At 45.4% G+C, this 23,547-nt stretch overlaps 1 protein-coding gene across 1 annotated transcript in view; it reads left to right on the top strand.

The window, feature by feature from the left end:
- The window catches only part of loxl4 (lysyl oxidase-like 4), a 135,805-nt gene that overhangs the window by 15,842 nt on the left and 96,416 nt on the right, over positions 1-23,547 (top strand). Inside the window, exon 4 of the mRNA XM_060842498.1 lies at positions 3,254-3,462. Within this exon, the coding sequence (XP_060698481.1) occupies positions 3,254-3,462 (209 nt within the window). The remainder of the gene's footprint in view (positions 1-3,253; positions 3,463-23,547) is intronic.

The following is a 23,547-nucleotide window of genomic DNA, read 5'->3' as shown; positions in this document are numbered from 1 at the left end:
CCAGGTCCACCAGTGTGGATGCGGAGAAATCCGAAGGAACTTGCTTTTAGAAACAAGGGCCTCAGTGCTCCTGTATGTTGAACTGCTTCCAAAGGTACAGCTCAGAGGAATTACTCATGCTCATCACAATAAACATTAAAGCTTCTGCTTACATTTTTATACTGTGAGGAAATCGCTGGTTGGAATTCAGTGATTGAACTGAAACAAGATCTAAGTAGCAAATCAAAGCACTACCTCTTGCAACCCTTTCCAAGACTTCCGAACCAAAGGAAGCTTCTGTCTCCGCTTTCTCCTTTGATCTGGAGGTTCTGGAACACCTCGCTGTATGTCATCGAACTATTGGTTATCATATTTCCCATCTTCATTCTTTTCCTCAGCTTCAGTAGGAATCCAGCCCCCATAAGCTGGGCTCTTCAAACCAGGATCTTCAAAGAGGAACAATCAAAGGACAAAGTGAAGGCTTTGATGTAAACCCTCAATATACAAGAAATAAAACCTTGTGATGAAAGCTAGCTACTGCAGATGCTGGAAATTTGAAACAAACAAGAGATTGCTGGAGAAACTCAACAGGTCTGGCAGCGTCTGCAACCTTGTGTTCTAACATTGCTTTGTTCCCGGAGGACTACTCTCTCATTAGAGAGAGAGAGACGCACAACTGGTAATGGTTTAACCTCCTGTACAAACATACTATAACATCCATAGAATGGAATCCCGACACTGTGGAAACAGGCCATATAGCCCATTGGGTCCACACTGACCCTCCAAAGATTATCCCACCCAGGTCCACACCTGTACAGTATTCCTGTTCCCCATGGCTGATCCATCTATCCTACACATCTCTGGACATTACGGGCAATTTAGAACAGCCAATCCACCTAACCTAAGCATCGTTGGACTGTGGGAGGAAACCCACATAGACACAGGGAGAGCATACAGACAGTCACTCAAAGGTGGGATCGAACCCAGGTCCCTGGTGCTGTGAGGCAGCAGTGCCAACCACTGAGGCACCATGCCACCCTTCAGCGCTGTGTTTGCTAGAGGATGCCTTGATTATCCTTTGGAATGCTGGAAGGTGTTACAGACTGGCAGGAAAATTCTCTGCTTGTTTCTCTTTGATGATATGATTGCAGTGTTGACACAATCCTTTAAAGTTTCGGGCCTTTAAAGTAAATGAAAAGAAACACGATAACTGCACCATGATCTGTTCGGCGAGGAACTCAACAGCTGACCCCCCAAAGGGATTCACTTGCGTGTTAAATCTAATTGCTGACAGGATTCAGAGGATCAAAACAGAAAAACTCAGCAGGTCTGGCAGCATCTGTGGAGAGAAATCTTTTGTTTCTGCATTCCAGAATCTGCAGTTCTTTGATTTTTATTTTGTTTAGAATTCAGAGGATCTTTGATCTTCTGTCGTTGACTCTCATTTTCCTTGCACCTCTTCATATTTTCTGACTTCCATCCACACAATTAGGGAATGGTCAGCTATTTAGTGCTTGCTATCCCAGGCTGCACTAGCCGTGTGATTGTCTGGTCGTTTGGACAACTAGGACCTTGGGGATTGGTCACTGTCTGGTGTCGAAGACGCTGTCTAGGTTTAGATCGCTACTTCAAATGTATTTTTTTTATCAATTGTAAAAGATTTATTATGATGCAAACATCTCAGAAACCTGGACAATATGCGAAGCTTTTCTGAAGAGGAACATAAGAGGCCTTTGAAGTGTGGGTCCTGAGAGGGATGGTAAAGTTCTGTATTGAAGTGACCCTGGGTTTGGAAGATGCTGTCCAAAGAGCCTTGGTAAATTTCTTGTAAATACTGCACACCATTGTTACTCAGCGTCAGTGGTGCAGCGAGTCATGTGGTGGATAGTGTCAAGCTTCTTGAGTCGTTGGATATTGGACATTACAGATTTTCCAGCCATGCAATAGTCTTTTTCAAAAATATGGTAAAGGAAGAAAGTACTTGCATTTCTGTAGTACCTTTCACTTTACAGCCAAAGTATTCCAATGGAGCTGTAGTACATGGGGAGGCAATGGTCTCGTGGTATTACTGTCAGACTATTAACCCAGACCCAGATATGTTCTGGGGACCTGAGTTTGAATCACACCACAGCTGATGGTGGACTTTGGATTCAGTGACCATCTGAACTTAAAAGTCTAACGATGACCATCAAACTGTTGGAGATTGTTGTGAAAGCCCATCAGTTTAACTAGTGTCCTTTATGTGGTTGCACCTTAACTGTACTCTGGATAATTAGGGATGGGCAATAAATGAGCATTACAGACATTACAGGTGTTCTTTTGTATTCATTCATGAGTTGTGGCTGTCAGTGGCTAGGCAATATCTCTTGCCCACCCTGTAACTCCATGTGGTTACAGACACTGACACCTTGACATGGTTACAGGCACTGGCACCTCCACGTGGTTACAGACAAGCTACAAGGAATGTTTGAGGATGGCATGCTCTAACAGCAGAGTTCCTGGTGGCAGCAACTGCTGGCATCAGTAACATGAAAATAATCAGCATTTAATAAATTTGTTTTATTGATACTTAGATTATTTTGAACAGATTCAATTCAAGCAGAAAACACTTCCTTTTAACGTCGAACCCTTCATAACTTTTGGTTAGTTTTTCAACCAATGATATAGAGTCATCAAGATGTACAGCATGGAAACAGACTCTTCGGTCCAACTTGTCCATGCCGACCAGATATCCCAACCTAGTCCCATTGGCCCAACCTTTCCTATTTATATACCCACCCAGATGCCTTTTAAATGTTGTAATTGTACCAGCCTCCACCACTTCCTCTGGCAGCTCATTCCATACACGCACCACTCTCTGTGTGAAAAAATTAACCCTTAGGTCCCTTTTGTATCTTCCCCCTCTCTCCCTAAGCCTATGCCCTCTAGTTCTGGACTCCCCGACCCCAGGGAAAAGACCTTGTCTGTTTACCCTATCCATGACCCTCATGATTTTATAAACCTCTATAAGGTCACCCCTCAGCCTCCGACGCTCCAGGGAAAACATCCCCAGCCTGTTCAGCCTCTCCCTGTAGCTCAAACTCTCCAACCCTGGCAACATCCTTGTAAATCTTTTCTGTACCCTTTCAAGTTTCACAACATCCTTCTGATAGCAGGGCGAGATAGGGTTGGTGTGGCCTAATATACTTTCGGCAAGGAGACGCCAAACTGCACGCGAAATAAAAAAAGAAAATCTCCTTTGAGATTCAGACTGTCCTCTTCTTCCTGTCACCAGGGCCAGAGCAAGGTGGATGAAGTCCGCATCCGACCGGTCTTGGCATCGGCCAGGCTGCGGAACCCGGTCACCGAGGGCGTGGTGGAGGTCAAGTACCAGGGCAGGTGGAAGCAGGTCTGTGATGCCGACTGGACCTTCAACAACAGTCGGGTGGTGTGCGGAATGCTCGGCTTCCCAGGAGAGCTCCCGGTAAACATGAGGATTTACAGGTAGGTAGGCTGTGGTCAACCTCCTGCATCTGACCCCCCTCCCCCAACTTCCTTCCCCCCCAAGACTTTGCCGTGTTGAAACCAGACGGTTTGACCCCTGGGGTGCTCTCCGCCCACTCAGCCACATGTAACCCCACCAATATCTGCTTCTGTGCTTGCCTTCCTTGTGCCCTTATCCAGGTTCCCCTTTGGAATGCATCTCCATTATTCACCTCAATCACTCCCTCTCCCCACTCTCAGGCTCAGCACAATATTCTTAGGAGACCTGAGTCAATAGGCATGAAGCTGGAAGAGCACAGGAGGTCAGACAGCATCAGAAGAGTGGGAAGGTCAGTGTTCCAGACTGAATCGGTACATTTAGAACATTTAAAAGGCATCTGGATGGGAACATGAATAGGAACGGTTTACAGGGATATGGGCTAATTGCTGGCAAAAGGGACGAGATTAGCTTGGGATATCTGGGCGGCATGTACGAGTTGGACTGAAAGGTCTGTTTCATTTCTATTGATGTTGGCTTCCAGCATGGGAACTCTCCAATTCTTGGGGGACTTGACAGGGTATATTTTCCCTGGTGTCTTGGGGGCTGAGGGCTGACCTTATAAAGGTTTAGAAAATCATCAGGGGCATGGATAGGCTGAACAGCCGAGGTCTTTTTCCCAAGGTAGAAGAGACCAAAACCAGAGGGCATAGGGTTAGGGTGAGAGGGGAAAGATTTAAAAGGGACCTCAGGGGGCGGCTTTTTCACACAGTGGGTGGTGTGTGTATGGAATGAGCTGCCAGAGGAAGTGGTGGAGGCTGGTACGATTACAACATTTAAAAGGCATCTGGATGGGTGTATGAATAGGAAGAGTTTCAAGGGATATAGGCCAAGTGCTGGCAAACGGGATTAGATTAAGTTAGGATATCTGGTCAGCATGATAAGTTGGACTAAAGGGTCTGTTTTCGTGCTGTACAACTCTGTGGCAGGTAGATAAGATAATGAAGAAGGCATTTGGTATGCTTTTCTTTATTGGTCAGAGTATTAAGTACAGGAGTTGGGAGGTCGTGTTGTAACTGCATAGGTCATTGGTTAGGCCCCTGTTGGAATATTGCATGCACCTCTGGTTTCCTTCCTATCGGAAAGATGTTGTGAAACTTGAAAGGGTTCAGAAAAGATTTACAAGGATGTTGCCAGCGTTGGAGGATTTGAGGTTGAATAGGCTGGGGCTGTTTTTCCTGGAGTGTCGGAGGTTGAGGCTGACCTGGTAGAGCTTTATAAAATCATGAGGGGCATGGATAGGGTAAATAGACAAAGTATTTTCCCTGGGGTAGGGGAGTCCAGAACTAGAGGGCATAGATTTTAGGTGAGAGGGGAAGGATATAAAAGAGACCTAAGGTGCAACTTTTTCACGCAGGGGGTGGTATGGGTATGGAATGAGCTGCCAGAGGAAATGGTGGAGGCTTGTACAATTGCAATATTTAAAAGGCATCTGGATGGGAATATGAATAGGAAGGGTTTGGAGGGATATGGGCCGGGTGCTGGCAGGTGGGACTAGATTGGGTTGGGATATCTGATCGACATGGACGGGTTGGACCAAAGGGTCTGTTTCCATGCTGTACATCTCCAAGACTTTATGACCCTATGAGGTGTGGAGAAGGTGTTTCCCCTTATGGGAGAGTCTAGGATCCGAGGGAAACATTCAGAGTAAGGGATTGCACATCCCAAACAGAGATGAGAAGGAATTTATTCTCTCTGGGAATAGTGAATCTGGAATTCTTTACTTCAGAGGGCTGTTGAAGCTGAGTCCTTAAGTATTTTCAAGACTGAGATAGACAAATTGTTAATCAGTTAGGGAAGGTCAGTGGGGAAAAGGCAGGAATATGAACTTGGTGATTGTCAGATTAGCTGGCAAAAGGGACGAGATTAGGTTGGGATATCTGGGCGGCATGTACGAGTTGGACTGAAGGGTCTTTCATTTCTATTGATGTTGGCTTCCAGCAAGGAATGGCTGACAGTAAATCTCAGGTTATTGAGCAATACGTTCAACTTACATTCAACTTTGATGAGGACACATCTGGAGTTTTAAAAAGGATGATGATGCAATTAACCAGAAAAAAAAATGAAGCGAACTGAATGGTTATTTCCAGCAAGAAAGGTCAAACAGGCCGGGGATTTATTCTCTAGAGATGTGATGGATGAACAGTGATCTTATTGAAAGATGGAGTCGAAAAGTGTGGCGCTGGAAAAGCACAGCAGGTCAGGCAGCATCCGAGGAACAGGAGTCAATGTTTCGGGCATAAGGCCTTCAGCAGGAATGTTGTGGGCTGGGGAAGGGGGTTGAGAGATAAATAGGGGAGTGAGGGTGGGACTGGGAAGGGGATAGGTGGATGCAGTTGGGGGGGTGATGGTGATAGGTCAGCGGTGAGGGTGAGTTGTATAGGTGGGAAGGAAGATGGAGAGATTAAGAGGGCAGTGCGGAGTTGGAGGGTTGGATTTGGGATGCAGTGGGGGAAGGGAAGATTTGGAAACTAGTGAAGTTGATGTTAATGCCACGTGGTTGAACGATGAAGCAGACTAGATGGACTGAATGGCCTATATCTGCTCCTCTGTCTTATGCAATTATGGATTTATCTGTGAGTATGTTGTACTGATGTCCCATTGGGTTGTACTGTTGTACTGGGTCTTGCTCCCAAGTGGAAACTTTCTCTGTCTACACTATCAAATCTTAAAGATCACTGTTCATCCATCACATTTCTAGAGAATAAATCCCCGGCCAGTTTGTCCTTTCTTGCTGGAAATAATCATTCAGTTTGCTTCATTTTTTTTCTGGTAAATTACATCATCGTCCTTTTTAAAACTCCAGATGTGTCCTCATCAAAGTTGAATGTAAGTTGAATGTATTGCTCAATAACCTGAGATTTACTGTCAGCCATGTTATTCCTTGAGCACTTCACACAGTCTGCTCATGTTCCTCCTCCTTGCATTTTAATGGAAGGGTAAAAGTTAAATGGGACCCTTTTTTCACATTTGGAAATCACAAACAGTAGAAAATACAGTGTTAGCCGCTAGAGAAGGAGGTGGAGGCAGGATTATGACAAGACACCTAACAAATGGCCTATTTACTTACACCAGTCTGTAGTAACGGTGCAGTTGGTAGGAGTGATGGAGAAAGTAAGGACTGTAGATTAGAGTTGAGTGTGTGATGCTGGAAAAGTACAGCAGGTCGGGCAGCATCCAAGGAACAGGAGAGTTGATGTTTCGGGCATAAGCCCTTCATCAGGAATGAGGCTGGGAGCTGCGGGGGATGGTCATTACTGTCTGTGAGCCATCACTGAGTGGGTAGAGCCTGAGATTTTGGATTGAAGGTTGTGAGTGTTGGTTAGACTGAAGGACTTGAGCTTAAAAATCAAGATGGAGACCCAAGTGGTGTCTTGGGGGAATGCTCATCTTTGGATGGGACATTGCATTGAAGCATTGTGTGTCTGAAATTGAGGACTGAATTGAGAAGGAACTTTTTTTACCCAGAGGGTTGTGAATCTGTAGAATTCCCTACCCAGTGAAGTAGTTGAGGCTTCCTTAGTACATGTTTTTAAAGCTAAGATAGATTTTATTTAAAGTGTAAAGGAGTTAAGGGATATGGTGAGAGGGTGGGTAAGTGGAGATGAGGCCATGAAAACATCAGCCATGATTTTAATGAATGGTGGAGCAGGCTTGAGAGGCCAGACAGCCTACTCCTGCTCCTGGTTCTTGTCACTGGCACTGTCTTGAAGAAGAGCAAGGTAATTCTCCACAGAGCTCAGGCCAATATTTATCCCTCAGTGATCCTACATTATTTGCTGTCTGTGGGAGTTTGCTGCACAAAAATTGGCACCCCTTCTTTCATGTTAGCTGTCAGAAGGATGTCATTGGCTGTTGAGTGGCTTGGGGAAACCTGCTGTTGTGAGGGACGCTATATGAATGCGCACCTTCTTTCCCTTTCTCCCTCTCTCCCTGGCTGCGGTCAGTTTGATGTGTAGGTTAGGCCGTCAAGGAGTGGATGTTTAGTGCAGTGCCTGCCCGCAAACCTCATAAATTGCTTGTTTTCCTTTTTGACTAATGCGCAAAGCAGCAGGAGAATACGCAAGAGTGTTTGCGTAAACTACTAATTACCTCATCCCACAGTGTAATTGATGGGAGGTGTGACGTTTCCATACTGGGTGTAGTGTGAGTCTCCACTTGGTGCAACCGCTCAGGAGATGTCCCAGGCCATGTCTTAAGGCTCAGTATCTATACTTCCTGTTTTACATCCTGTGCTGAATTTTCTAGAAAGCGACGGGGGCTACTCTGATTTGACCTGGACGATTTTTAACAGTCCTCCGTCCAAACTGAAGCCCTTTTTGTGGTTGCCACGGAAACATTGCTGAATTTAGCTGTATAAACCAAGATTTCTTTGTCTAAAAGGCACTTCATCAACACAGCATGGGAAAAGTGGTCAAGTTTCGGGAGTGTGACTTGGACCACACACCAGAAATTCGCCAAGGCTCCATAGAGAGCACCTTCCAAGCACATGACCGTCCAGAAGGACAAGGGCAGAAGTTACATGGAAACACCACTACTTGCAAGTTATAGAGTCATACAGCATGGAAACAGACCCTTCAGCCCAACCAGTCCATGTTGAACATTATCCCAAAATAAGCTAATGCTATCTGCCTGCTCTTGGCCCATTTCCCTTCAAACCTTTCCTAGTCATGTACTTAACTAAATGTCATTTAAACATTATAATTGTACCCACATCCACCACTTCCTCAGGAGGTTTGTTCCACACACGAACCACGCTCTGTGTAAACAAAAATATTTCCTTGTGTCTTTTTTAAAACTCTCTCCTCAAAAATGTCCCCTAGTTTTGAATCCCCCATCCTTGAGAAAAGACACCTACACTCCTCATTATATGCTATCATTGAAACCTTACAGTATAGAAACAGGCCAGTCAGCCCAACAAGTCCACATCCTCTGAAGAGCAACCCCCCGCCCACAGCGAATCCATCTAACCTGCACATCTTTGGACTGCGTGAGGAAGCTAGAACAGCCTTAGGAATCCCATGCAGACACGGGGAGAATGTGCAAACTCCCTGCAGACAGTCACCCAAGGTTGGAATCGAACCCAGGTCCCTGGTGCTGTGTGGTAGCAGTGCTAACCAATGAGCCACCGCACTGACCTTGTTGTACTTGGTAATAGTGGTGGTGGATTTAACAGATGCTGTCTAAGGATGTTTGATGAATGCAATGAGATGAAGAGCAGGCTGGTATGGAACATAAGTGTATGTATTGAATGGATGGGCTGAATGGCCTCTTCCTAAGCTGCAAATTCTGTGCAAGACTACCTTCCAACTTAATGCTTAAATTCAGTCTGTGGAGATTTGCAAAATAATGATGCCTTGGGCTGGAAGAAAATGAAAATTTCCAGACTTGTTCTTTGGCATGGAGGGAATGACAGGCTGGAGCTGTGTAACCACCACCTCAGCTACCAGCAAGGAAATCACACAAACATTTTCCCATACAACCACCACCTCCCTCCATCTCCCTCCCCCCCCCCCCCCCCCCCCTCCCCCCCTCCCCACTGCCCCCCACCCCACATCCCTGCCCAGCTCAGTTAAAGGTCAGGAGTATCACTCAACAGCGGTTTAACAATTGACGTTCAGTGTTTACACAGGGCCTGTGGTTCTTTAATCCTCCCTCCAAATGTGTTGTCGAGTCTCTTGGGTGGCTTGAGTCATATGTTTGCCTGGGTCTGACGTGCAGCACGTTCGGCTAAATAGCTTCGCACTGATTGACAAGTCACTCCTTACATGAGGAGCATCACGTTTTAAGTCCTGAGTCATTCCGGAGAGTTTTCCTCCCCCTCTACCCTCCCCTCCCAGACAAACCTTCCTGTAAAACAGTAACCTTCCTATATTTGCAGTTGCCTATTCCTTTCAGGAATGCAGACCAGGAATGTGCTGTTATGGATACGTTCAGTCTCCTGGCAGCCTCTGAGAAATGCTTAATTAAACACAACGCTGATTCTTTCCCTCCCTGGAATGAATTGGGCGCGTTTTGAACATTTTCAGGCTGTTTATTTTCCTTCTAATGTGTGTCAACAGCAGTAGGTCACTGCCTGATTCTTTACATTTAATGAACCGCTTTTGGGTAATGTGGTTTGTGTGTATTTATAAGAAGTAACTTATAACTGGAAACAAATATTTGATTGCACCTTCTGAGGTAAAAGCTTTGCCTTGGTGAGGTCTAGGCAGCAACCGAGGAGCAGGAGCGCAACATTTCGAGAATAAACCCTTAGAGCTTATGTTCGAAACATCGACTGTCCTACTCCTTGGATGCTGCCTGACCTGCTGTGCTTTTCCAGCACCACAGTCTTCGACTCTGATCTCCAGCATCTGCAGTCCTCGCTTTCCCTCTTGGTGAGGTCTTATAGACTATCAGAATGTGTGAGGCACACCTTATTACCCGTAACATCGTGAGTATGGAATCTAGGCTGATCGTGAATACTCCCAGTGCGGTGTTGAGGGTGTGCCACACTGTCACTGTTTTTTCAAGTCAGACATTAAGCTAATACCTGGCCTGCTCCCTCTCTCTGTTGAATCCCATGTTGTAGAAAGGTTATTTCCTCTTGTAGAAAAGTCTAAGGTTCTTGGAGTCTAGGGCATAATCTCAGTGTAAGGGGTTGCACATTGAAGATGGCAATGAGTAGGAATTTCTTCACTGAGGTAGTGAATCTGTGGTATTCTTTATCACACAGAGCTGTCACGGATGGGTCAGTAAGACTGAGATAGCTGGAGAGAGAGATTTTTAATCAGGAAGGGAGACTCTCAGGAAAATACTGTGTATGTTGGGGATCTGAAACAAGTGCAGAGAATGGTGGAGGAATTCAGCAGCTCTGTCAGCCTCCGTGTGGAGCGAGAAACGGAGTTAATGTCTCGGGTCTGGTGTTGCTTTGTACTTTCAAGAGCAGAAATCCTGTCCGAGAGAAAAATCGAGGGTAACTGGGAAAAGGCAGGAAAGTGAAGTTGAGGATTATCAGATCAGCCATGATCTTATTGGAGGGCAGAGCAGATTTGATGGGCTAAGAACATAGAATATGACAGCGTAGTACAGGCCCTCCAGCCCTCGACGTTGTGCTGACCTGTGAAACCAATCTGAAGTCCATCTATCCTACACTATTTCATTTTCATCAAGTTATCTATCCAATGACCATTTAAATGCCGTTAAAGTTGTTACATCTACTACTGTTGCAGGCAGGACATTCCACGGCCCTACTATTCTCTGAGTTAAAAAACTACCTCTCACATCTGTCCTATCCCTCAATTTAAAGCTATATCCCCTCATGCTAGCCATCACCATCGCGGGAAAAGGCTCTCACTGTCAAACTTATCTAATGTGTCTCAATTAAGTCACCTCTCAACCTTCTTCTCTCCAACGAAAACAGCCTCAAGTCCCTCAGCCTTTCCTCGTAAGACCTTCCCTCCACACCAGGCAACATTTGTCACCTCTCAGCCCAAAAGCTCATACTTACAAATAAACTTGTTGGGCTATAACCTAGTGTCATGTAAGTACGAGCTTTTTAACTTTGTCCACTCCAGTCCAGCACTGGCTCCTCCAGATCATAGGATAGTACAGCACAGTACAGGTCCTTCAGCCCTTGATGTTGTGCCGGCCTTTCGTCCTACTCTAAGGTCAAACTAACCTACATACCCTTCATGTACAATCTTCCATGTGCCTATCCAAGAGTCACTTAAATGTCCCTAATGTATCTGACTCTACTCCCACTGCTGGCAGTGCAGTCCACACACCCACCACTCTCTGGGTAAAGAACCTGCCTCTGACATCTCCCTGAAACCTTCCTCCAATCACCTTAAAATTATGCCCCCCCATGACAGCCATTTCTGCCCTGGGAAAAAGTCTCTGACCCCATTCCATCTATACTTCTCGTTATCTTGTACACCTCTATCATCTTTCTCAATCTAATGAGAAAAGCCCTAGCTCCTCAAATTTACTTCATAAGACATGCCCTCCAGTCCAGGCAGCATCCTGGTAAATCCCTCTGCACCCTCTCTAAAGTTTCCACATCCTTCCCATAATGAGACGACCAGAATTGAAGACAATATTCCAAGTGTGGTCTAACCAGGGCTCTGTAGAGCTGCTGTACATGGGGTTTGGATAACACGAGATTTCTGCTGAACGGGTATAGTGATTTTCTACAGTGCGATTTTCTGTAACACGATTTTTTATCGCGCGGGCTTGCAGGGGAACTCAACTGTCACATTATACCAGAACGCACCATACCTTGTGAATAAATTAATCACAATAAACATTCTGGGTAGATGAGCCTTGCTGATAAAGCAAGCATTGAGAATGCATCTTGAGCAGTTGACGGAGAACCTTCCCAAGATAGTGCTGGTCTCCCAGTTGGGTAGGGTGTGCTACGACTCTAAGCCAATGATAATCACGGCGTGGGAATTTATTTCCAACTCTGACTGGTGTGTGACTTGAAGCAGAGTCTTTTTCTGATGATGAACCAGAACCAGGGGTCACAGTCTAAGGATAACAGGGTAGTAGAACTGAGATGAGGAGAAATTTCTTCCCCCAGAGAATGATGAATTCACGACCACAGAAAGCAGTTGAGGCTAAGACATCAAATGTTTTTAAGGACTTAAATGTAGTTTTTAGGGTTAAAGAGACGAAAGGTTATGGTGAACAGGGGACTGAGTTGGATGATCAGCCATATTGGATAGAGACAAAAAAATTGCAGCTGCTGGGATCCAGTGTAGACAGGCAGGAGGCTGGAAGAACACAGCAAACCAGGCAGCATCAGGAGGTGAAGTTGATATTTCAGCTGGTAACCCTTCTTCAGGACTGAAAGCACTTTCCTTGGGCATGTTCTAGCCTGAGGTCCTGAAGAAGGATTACACCTGAAACATCAACTTCTCCACCACCTAATGCTGCCTGCCCTGCTGTGTCCTTCCAGCCTCCTGCATGATCATATTGAATGGCAGAGAAGGCTTGAAGGGCTGAATGGTCTCCTCCTGCCCCTATTTTCTTTGTTTCTCTTGTCCCAAGTACTTGCTGCCCTTATCCTCTGAAGTGATCACAAGTCTGAGGGTTGTAGACAGAGAAGCCATAGGGGAGGGAATGGTGTAATGGTTCTAGCACGAGACTCGTATTTCGGAGACCCAGGGAAAGTCTGGGGGACTCACATTCAAATCCTGCCTGATTTCGAATTCATTAGAAATCTGGACGTAAGGATCTAATGATGACCATGAAACTTGTTGATTTCTGGGGAAAAAGCTCATCTTCCATCCTGGGTAAATACAAGGACTGCAGATGCTGGAAACCAGAGTCTAGATCAGAGTGGTGCTGGAAAAGTACAGCAGGTCAGGCAGCATCTGAGGAGCAGGAAAATCAACATTTCGGGCAAAAGATCTTCATCAGGAATCCTTGTCTGGTTTGGCCTACATGTGACTCCAAACCAGTGGTCTCCTGGTTAGGGATGGACAATAAATGCAAGGCTACCCAATTAAGAGAAAGAGTTACTGCAGCATACTGTGGGTCTATTCTGTGTGACTATCTCTGCGATCACACTCTGTTTCCATTCCAAAACTGTCAGAATAATGAGGGAAACAGAATGGGGTGAGGAAAGAGGCAGTTGCTGAAATTTTGTGATTCAGGCTTTGGCTCGGCTAGCCACCAGTTTGTAATGATGAGAAAGATCTGCACAGCTCAATCAGGCAGGCATTCTGAGCAGGAAGTTGGTGGCTGTTTCTGGGTGTCGTTAGTCTTGTTCGATCTCTGACAAGGCAGAGCGAGTCTCCTGCTTTCGAAACTCACCTGGTTCACTTCTAATGACTCCAAATTTGTTAAACTGCCTCCAGTCTCAATTGTCCAGCTTCAACCTAGTTCTGCTGCTTCATGGCTCAGGGTCGACCTTGTAAATTAACCAGTTAAACAGCTTGGCAGCAGTGTGTTCCAGCTAAGCATTTGTTTTAATTCCTTAGCCTTCTCACAGAGTCGTAGAATCCTTACAGTGTGGAAGCAGGCCATTCTGCCCATCGAATCCACACTGACTCTTCACGCACACCCACACCCATTCCACTATCCTTGCGACTGTAATGGCTAGCCCATTAGCTTGCACATGCCTGGACGCTACGGGCAATTTAGCACGGCCAATCCACCTAACCCTCACACCTTTGGACTGTGGGAGGAATCTGGAGCACCCGGAGGAAACCCGCACAGGCACAGGGAGAATCTGCGAAGAAGAAATTTACAGGACTTTGCCAGGACTCAAGGGTCTGAGTTATAGGGAGAGGTTGGGCAAGCGAGGACTTTTTTCTTGAGAGCGTAGGAGACTATGGGGGGATCTTGTAGAAGTTTATATGATCATGAGGTTTCAGAGAGTAGTAAGGGTATGGAATGCTTTGCCTGCAACTGTAGTAGACTCGCCAAGTTTAAGTGCATTTAAGTCGTCATTGGACAAGCATATGGACGTACATGGAATAGTGTTGGTGGGATGGGCTTCGGAGAAGTATGACAGGGCAGCGCAACATCGAGGGCCGAAGGGCCTGTACAGCGCTGTAACATTCTATGGATAGGGTGAATGCACTCAGCCTTTTTCCCAGGGTTGGGGAATTGAGGACTAGAGATCATCGGTTTAAAGTAAGGGGGGAAAGAATAAAATGGAACCTGAGGGGCAACTTTTTTACACAGAGGGTGGTACACATATGGAATGAGCTGCCAGCAGAAGTTGTTGAGGGGATACATTAACAACATTTAAAAGGCATTTGGACAAATCCATGGATAGGAAAGATTTAGAAGGATATGGGCCTGTGCAGGAAATGGAGTTAGTGTGGATGGATAGTTCAGGCAGCATGGACCAGCTTGGGTCAAAGGGCCTGTCTCCATGCTGTAGGACTCCATGGCTCCATACGGACAGTCGCCTGAGGCTGGAATCGAACCACTGAGCCGCCATACTGCTCTCTGACTCTTCTGGTTCTGTGTTATCATTGAGCTACTTGCTCATTTCCATCACTACCTCTGCATGTCTCTATTGGATTGTTACGGGCCGAAAGGCAACAATTCAGACAACATGTCCATTGAGGAGAGTAAAGTTGCACGGCCATTACAGAACAGAAGGAGGCCAATGACAGGCAATAACCACCTTTAATCCAACCATTACCCTTTGACATTAAATGGCATTACCATCGCTGAGTCCTTCAATGTCAAAATACTGGGGGTTACTGTTGACCAGAAACTCAACTGGACTTGCCATATCAATACAGTGGCTCTAGAAGCCAGCCAGAGGCTAGGCATCCTCCAGCGAGTACTGCTACTGGATTCCCCATAATCAACATCCCAGGGGACCAGCCATATTAATACACTGGCTACAAGAGCAGGTCAAAGGCTAGGAATACTGCAGCAAGTAACTCACCTCCTCGTTCCCCAAAGCCTGTCCACCATCCACAAGGCACAAGTCAGGAGTGTGATGGGATACTCCCCACTGACCTGGATGGGTGCAGCTCCAACAACACTTAAGAAGCTTGACACCGTCCAAGACAAAACCACCTGCTTGACTGGCACCACATCCACAAACATCCACTCCCACAACCGCCGACGCTCAGTAGCAGCAGTGTGTACTATCTGCAAGATGGACTGCAGGAATTTCTAAGGCTCCTTAGACAGCATTTTCCAAACCCATGATCACTTCCGTCTAGAAGGACAAGGCCAGCAGATACGTGGGAACACCACAACCTCCAAGTTCCCCTCCAAGCCCCTCACCATATTGATATGGAAATATATTGTCGTTCCTTCAATGACAACAACTTACTCTGTGCTGCCTTTGGTGGGAGAATCTGGAACTAGGGGTCATTGTTTACACATACGGAGTTGCTCCATTAAGACAGAGATAAGATTGTTCTTTCCCTCAGAGATTCCTGAGTCTTTGGAATGCTTGTTCTCAGGAAGCAAATTCCTTGAATATTTGTGAGACAGAACTGGATAGATCGAGCGATTGGGTTGAGTGATTACTGGGGGTCAGTGGGAATGTGGAATTGAAATTACGATCAGATCAGCCACAATCCTATTCAGTGAAAGAACAGGTGGGAGGGGCTCAATGACCTCTTCCTGCTATTAATGTATTTGTGTGTATGTTGTTAAAGCACCTTAATATAATAAAACCTGCTCAGCATCTCCTTCAGCACAATATTTCCACACTATCCCCTTGTCTCTCAATTCAGCAGTAGCAAGATATCTATCAATCTCTTGAACCTGCTCAATGTCTAAGCTTCATCTAAATAAGCAACAAATCGGTCATGATTTCATTCAGTAGACCCAAGAGCCTATTCTCATACTTTTAATTCCACTATCTCAATCCATGCCACTTACAGGGTTCAGCTCACTGACACAGAAATGGAAGTCCATCGCGGTTACAATATTGAACCAGGCCATTTGGCACAACCAGTCTCTATTGGCATTTACCCTCTGCCAAAGCAAATAATTTGAATCACATTTGGCCACCATCTTTCACTGCTCCTGTCCATCACCCAGTTGTCTAATATAATATCTGCAAGTTGGCCTTCAAGTTTGATCAATTGAACCTGAGACACCATTAATCCTTGAAGTAAATTCCACAACAAAGAGACCTTGGAGTGCAGGTTCATAGCTCCTTGAAAGTGGAGTCACAGGTAGATAGGATAGTGAAGGCAGCGTTTGGTATGCTTTCCTTTATTGAACAGAGCATTGAGTATAGGAGTTGGGAGGTCATGTTGCAGCTGTATAAGACATTGGCTAGGCTACTTTTGGAATATTGTGTGCAAATTTTGGTCTCCCTCCTATCAGAAGGATGTTGTAAAACTTGAAAGGATTCAGAAAAGATTTACAAGGACGTTGCCGGGGTTGGAGGATTTGAGCTACAGGGATTGGGTGAACAGGTTGGGGCTGTTTTCCTTGGAGTGTTGGAGGCTGAGGGGTGACCTTATAGAGGTTTAAAAAATCATGAGGGGCATGGATAGGGTGAATAAAGTCTTTTCCCTGGGGTTGGGGAGTCCAGAACTAGAGGGCATGGGTTTAGGGTGAGAGGGGAAAAATTTATAAGGGACATAAGGGGCAACATTTTCACACAGAGGGGGTGCGTGTATTGAATGAGCTGCCAGAGGAAGTGGTGGAGGCTGGTAGAATTACAGCATTTAAAAGGCATCTGGATGGATATATGAATAGGAAGGATTTGGAGGGATATGGGCGGGTGCTGGCAGGTAGGACTAGATTGGGTTGGGATATCTGGTCAGCATGGACTGAAGGGTCTGTTTCTATGCTGTACATCTCTATGACTGTATGAGTCACCGTTAATTCTGGAAGTGAATTCTGCATCCTCGCTGTTTTCCGTGTAAACTGAGTCCCTCTGTTATAAACCTTGACCTTGGGTGATGCAGGGCATACAGGTCATGGTGTGGTGTAACTGGGGGTTGGCTTAGCTGAGTCAGCTGGATAGTTGGCTTGTGAAGCTGAGTGACTCTGACAGTGGGGCTTCAATTCCCCATTCCAGCTGTGGTTACTGTGAAGGACTCTGCTTCTCAACTTGTCCCCTCTCCTGAGATTTGGTGGCCCTCAGGTTAAATCAACACCAATTGTCTCTCTTCCTAATGAGAGAGCAGCCTGGGTTCTGGTGGAGTATGATGACTGCCCATGTTAACCATGTGACCAGAGAAGCCCTCTGGTAGCACTGCACAGTGATGGAAAATGGTGAAAGTGCACCATTTGTCCTCACCACTCTGTGACCAGCACCAGGGATGAGATGAAGAGTATACATGCTGCCAATTTTCACCACAGTGCATCTGTGGACAGAGGAAAAGAGTCAGCTTTTCGGTTTGCTAACCTGTTTGTCAGAGAGGTCATCACGCTGAAGCATTAACCCTATTGCCTCCTCACTCACTCACTCTCTGTCTCTTCTTGGGTGCTGTCTGACCCACTTTGCTTTTGTTTTCTAGATTCCCATCCCCTTGAGAGGGTTTTTTTTCTCTTAGCCACCTCCTCAAAGGTGAGCCGTGGCCTTGCAGGAGTAGAAATTGTGGCCTGTTTACCAAAATGTAATAATATTGGAATCTGTGGAATCCTTGCCTGGATTGCTGGATTCTTACTTGTTGTGGTGATGGGTGGAACAGTTTGTACCCACTGAGTTCCTCAGACCGGCTGCCAGAGTCCGGGGAGAGGTTTGCTCTATATCCCGTCCGGACTGCTGCTGAGATTGGCACTCGTCCCGAAACGTCAGAGCATGACTGAAGAATTCTACGAGGAAACGGGTGGGAAAAACAGAAAAATAATAACTTGGGAAGAACATTCTGGTCCTTTAAGGGATCCAGTGATTGAGTCAAGTCAACAGCCAGAGCAGTTTCCAAGTTTTTTTGCAGCTAGTTTTTGTCTCCCTGAGCTACGAGAGCTGCTCTCTTCCAAACCAGCATGACATCATTCCATGTTGCAATCAGGAACAGAGACAACAGCTCTCCTGTTGCCCACTTGTGACTGGAACAGTCTGTTGTGTACAGAATCACACATATGGCAGAAGAATGTAAGTGGATCATATATATATCACATTTGGACAACGTGACTTAGCAGTCTCATTGAAAGTGATATCCAGTTAGTTCCGCGTCTCTGCTCTTTCAAGAAAATCCTGCAAACTATTCTCTTTCCTTGCAAATATGCACTTCCCTTTTTAGTGGTCTCTATTGAATCTACTTCCACATTGCTAAAGCCCTGCAATCAAGGTCATAAATATGATCCAAGGATGCCTAGCCCCTCAAGTCTGCTTCATTATTCAATCAGATCTAACGAGCCGTCTGATGGTAACCTCAAACCCAGAGTCCTGCCGACCCCTGATAATCTTTCACCCTCTCGCTTTAATACCTCTGCCATCAAAATATTAAGGAGTTCTACTTCCACTGCCTTTTTTTTGGAAAAGGAGTTCCAAAGATTCAAGTCCCTCTGAACAAATATTTATTGCCTCATCTCTGTTTTCAATGGGCATCCCCTTAGTTTTAAACAGAGACCCCCAATTTGAGATTGTGTCACGAGGAAACATCCTTTCCACATGTTCCCTGTCAAAGACCCCTCCATGTCTTAAATGTCTTCTTAATCTTCTGAACTCAAGGGGATCTGTTGCCTGAACAAGATGTTGTTTATTGTTGTAATGCGAGATTTACACTCCTGTGTGAGTGAACAGTAACAGACTTTACTGAACATATTTTTAAAGATAGGATATCTTATCTGTAGCTTGACAGACCTAGACTCCAGTTCAATGTGATCTGAATATGACATGTTTAATAGCTTTACACAGAGTAATGGTACAAGGGGGAGGTAGTGGCCTAGCTGTATTATCTCTAGACTATTAATCCAGAGACCCAGGTAACGTTCTGGGGACCTGGGTTCAAATCCTGCCATGGTGGAATTTGAAATTAACAATAATCTGGAGTTAAGAATGTATTGATGTCCATGAAATCATTATAGATTGGTGGGGAAAATCTCATCTGGTTCACTAATGTCCTTTAGGGAAGGAAACTGCCATCCTTGGCTGCATGTGACTCCAAACCCACAGCAATGTGGTTGACTCTTAACTGCCCTCTGGGCAATAAAAGCTGGTCTAGCCAGCAATGCCTGCATCTCATGAATGATTAAAAAATTCAATCTACTCTGAATTCATTTCTCCTCTAGTCCTTTTAATAATTATCAGAAATTTGTTTTGCTGGTTATCGATCCTCTTACAGTGAAAACTGCTTTTTCTTGTCGATTCGATCAGAACCTCCATGGTTCTGAAAGCTTCAACTAAATCTTCCATCAACCTTCTCTGCTCCAAGCAGAACAACTCCTCCTTCCTTCCCCCATCTCCCCTGATCTAAAGCTTCTTAACTCCGGTACAGTTCTAGTAAACCACCCCCCCACCCCCCGCACCTTCTGCAAGGTTTCAACGATCATCCAAAAAAATGTGATACTCAGAATTGGATCTAATATTTCAGCTAAGACCTGACTAGTGGTTCTATAAAATCTTAGTCGAACATCCATCATCAGGAGAAATGCCGGAATTGATTCTTCAGGAGGTTACAACAGGGTACTTGTTCAGTCCAGCAGAGTCAATATGATTTTATGAAATGATGTTTGACAAATTTAGATTGATTTCTGGAAGCTAAAGTTCTCAAGGGATTTGAGAGAGAGAGTAACAGTACGGCTTTGTGAATAAAGATCAGCCTTGTATATCATAAAGGGGCAGAATGGCCTACTCCTGCTGCTATTTTCTGTGATTTTGAGAAAGTAACAAGCAATATAGATGGAGTGGAGCCAGTGGATATACTGTATGTAGGTTTCAAAAAGGCGTTTGACAAAATGCACGTCAAATGTTACCATACGAGGGAATGGCTCTTTGTGGAGGGTAACGTTATAACGTGGAGAGAAGAAAGGTTGGTTCATAGGAAGCAGAGGATGGACATAAAAAGATCATTTTTGGATTGGCAAGAAGTGATGTCTGGTGGACCCCAGGGACCAATGCTAAGCTTCAACTATTTGCAGTTTATATCAATGACTTAGCTGAAGGATTCTGAATGTATGGTTGCCAGGTTTGTTGATGTTACAAAGATAGATAGGGGTTGGCAAAGGGATATAGATAGCTTAAGTAAGTGGGTAAAATCATGGTAAATGGTGTAGACTGTGGGTAAATATCAACTTATATATTTTGGCAGGTAGAATAGAAAAGCAGCATTTTATTTAAATGGAGAGATATTACAGAGCTCTGGGATGCAGAAGGATCTGGGAGTCCAGGTACATGAGGCACAGAAAGTTAATGTGCAACACAGTGAGTGAGTAAAAAGGCAAACTGAATGTTGTCATTTACTGTCAAGGCAATGAAATCTAAAAGTGGGGGTGCTTTCCCAAGTTGAGAAAGTGCAATAAAGTTTAGTTTTTCTTTATTCAGCAGGTTCCACTTGGAGATGCCTTAGTGTATTTTTTAAAATTTGTCTCAGCAGGTGTGGGCATCATTGGCTATAGGACCATCCCTAATTACCCACTTGAGAAGGGGTTGGTGAGATGCCTTCTTGAACTGTTGCAGTCCATCTTCTGTAGGTTGACTCACAGTGCCATGAAAGAGGGAATTCCTGGATTTTGATCTGACATTTCCAAGTCTTGCATGGGGTGTTGTTCCCATGAATCTGCTGCCCTCGTCCTTCTAGATTGAAGTGGTCATGGGTTGGAAAAGACCCTGATGAGTTACTGCAGTGCATCTTGTAGATGATGCACACTGTACATAATTGTAAAGAGAGTGAAAGTTGAAGGTGGTGGATAAGGTGCCAGTCCAGTAGGCTTCCTTGTCGTGGATGGTATCACGTTTCTTGCATATTGTTGGAGCTGCAGTCACCCAGGGAAAGGGGGGATATCCTATCACAGCTGAAAATGTGTTGCTGGAAAAGCGCAGCAGGTCAGGCAGCATCCAAAGAGCAGGAGAATCGACATTTCGGGCCTGAGCTCTTCTTCAGGCTTATGCCCGAAACATCGATTCTCCTGCTGTTTGGATGCTGCCTGACCTGCTGCGCTTTTCCAGTAACACATTTTCAGCTCTGATTTCCAGCATCTGCAGTCCTCACTTTCTCCTTGATATCCTATCACACGCCTGACTTGTACCTTGTAGATGGTGAACAGGCTTTGGGAAGTCAGGAAGTTAGTTACTCATGGCAGGATTCCATGAGTCCTGATTCTGTCCTGACCTTGTAGCCATTGTGTTCATATGGGCTGGTCCCCCAGGATACTGATAATATTGAATTTATTGTCACATGCACAGTGAAAAGCTTTGTCTGCGAGCAATACAGGCAGATCACAGAGTTAAGTAGCAGAGATAAGTAAATAATAGGTAAACAGCGGCAAAAACAAAAACACAGGTACAGGCGAACGTTAAGAGTTTATGAGTCCATTCAGTATTCTAACAAAAGTAGGGTAGAAACTGTTTTGAAACCGGCTGGTGCATGTGTTCAGGCTTCTGTACCTTCCCCTCTGATGTTAGAGGTTATAGAAAAGCTGGCAGCCTTTCCTTGACAGCGGGCCTGGTAGGTGGATTCTGTAGATGGGAGAGTGTCCTTTGTGATTGTCGGGCTTCAGTGGTCGTAATGCCGTAGAATGTAATGGGACAATGGTTAGATTCTCTCTCGTTGGAGATGCTCATTGTTTGGCAGCTGTGTTGTAAATGTAAGTTACCACTTCTGAGCCCAGTTTCAGTGTATTTGATATTCACAATTTACGTTCCATGCCAGGTGTACAACTTGAGGAGTCCCATACAGTTTCCAGCCTCTCACTGTACCATGCCTAAAAGGCCTAGGGTAGCTAACCTTCCCCACTGCATCTCTGCAGAAACTGTCCCAAGCTCTAGTATGCCCCTCAGCACATAGTCCTGGACCATGCACTGTGCCAGTCTGCAGCACTGACTCATGCGCAACTGTTTGTCTTGGAAGACCAACAAACTTGGGCAAGTCAAAGGGCATCTTTCACTGAGGTAAAGGTGCTCTGGCTATAGTTGATGTGGATATTATCCATTTGTCAACTGTGGTCATTTTGTTACAGAATGCATTACACCTCAGCACGATTCCACGGTCCCTCAGTAATTCATACCTCTACTGTCTCTGTTGAGGGTTATTTTTTGCATGTACCACGTGAGGCGCAGAATATCACAGGTAAAGCTTGTATGCATTGTCCCTCCCCTTGCTGCCCGCGAGGAAGTGGTGGTGAGCTGTTTTCTTGTACTACGACAGTCCATCTGGTGTAGATATTCTCACAGTGCTGCCATCTCGGATGCTTTATTATTCTGATGGAGGAATGACCAATACAAATGAGGAGAGTGTGAGAATCAGAGGGGGAACGTTTATGTGGTGGAGTTTTCCAGTACCTGCTGCCCCTTGCCCCCCCCCACCCCTCCCCAAGCTGGCGGAGGTTGTGGGTTTAGGAGTTGCTGCGAGAAAAGTAGTAATTCTGTTGATTTTGACTTTCTTTTCTTCCCGAGGCTTTGATATCCAGCAGAGCTCATCTGCAATCTCATCACGATAAAAATGGCACGTGGGCTGTTTCTGTCCCCAGCCTGTAAAAGAGATTACCAGATTCAAACACTACCACTTCAAGGAGTCAATGACTGTGATTTAAGACACCAACAAAACCACCAAATTTGAATTACTGTCTCGTAAACGGCTCCAACCAGCAATTATCCCACATATAATAAAGAACTGAGGCCAGCACTGGACAGCGATGTGTTCGTCACACATTGACAGACTCTGCCTGTGCTTTGATGAGGGTTTTGGTTTCTTGTGAACTCCACAAATAGTTGAAAAAAAGTACTTGAAGTGGAAATGGGCAGGTCTCCGCCTGTGGCTGTTCCAATCTTTGGGAGGAATGCGGAACGATTGGCCAGAACCCCATTCCCAGTCGCTATCTAATGACACCAGTGTGACATTGGGGTGTGGAGGGGGTGGGTTTATCTGTGATGCCTCAGCACAGTGGCTCAGTGGTTAGCACTGCTGCCTCACAGCGCCAGGGACCTGGGTTCAACTCCAGCCTCGGGCAACTGTCTGGGTGGAGTTTGCACATTCTCCCTGTGTCTGCGTGGGTTTCCTCCGGGTGCTCTGGTTTCCTCCAACAGTCCAAAGATATGCAGGTTAGGTGAATTGGCCAGGCTAAATTGCCGTATTGTCCAAGGGTGTGTAGGTTAATTGCCTTAGTCAGGGGAAGTGTAGAGTAATAGAACAGGGGAATGAGTCTGGGTGGATTATTCTTCAGAGGGTCAGTGGGGACTTTTTGGGTCAAATGACACTGTAGGGATTCTATCTATCATGTGTCTCCTGTGATTGCCCAATCATTTAGAACATGTTCACTTGGTGGAAGGGGGGGTGCAGTTGAGACTGACGGCCTCACTGTTGTAAGGAACCATATTATTTCTTGTAACTGCCCCAAAGTGTGGAGTAGTGATGATGAAATAGGGATTATTAACCCAGAGTGTTGCTCAAATCCCAGCTGGAGAGCTTGGAGTGACTCTCACTAATGCTGAACACAATTATTATCTGTTGTTCTAA

The sequence above is a fragment of the Hemiscyllium ocellatum genome, chromosome 22, assembly GCF_020745735.1.
Source record: "Hemiscyllium ocellatum isolate sHemOce1 chromosome 22, sHemOce1.pat.X.cur, whole genome shotgun sequence".
Taxonomy (NCBI): domain Eukaryota; kingdom Metazoa; phylum Chordata; class Chondrichthyes; order Orectolobiformes; family Hemiscylliidae; genus Hemiscyllium; species Hemiscyllium ocellatum.
The sequence above is the reverse complement of the archived record's forward strand: the minus strand, read 5'-3'. Positions and strand labels throughout refer to the sequence as shown.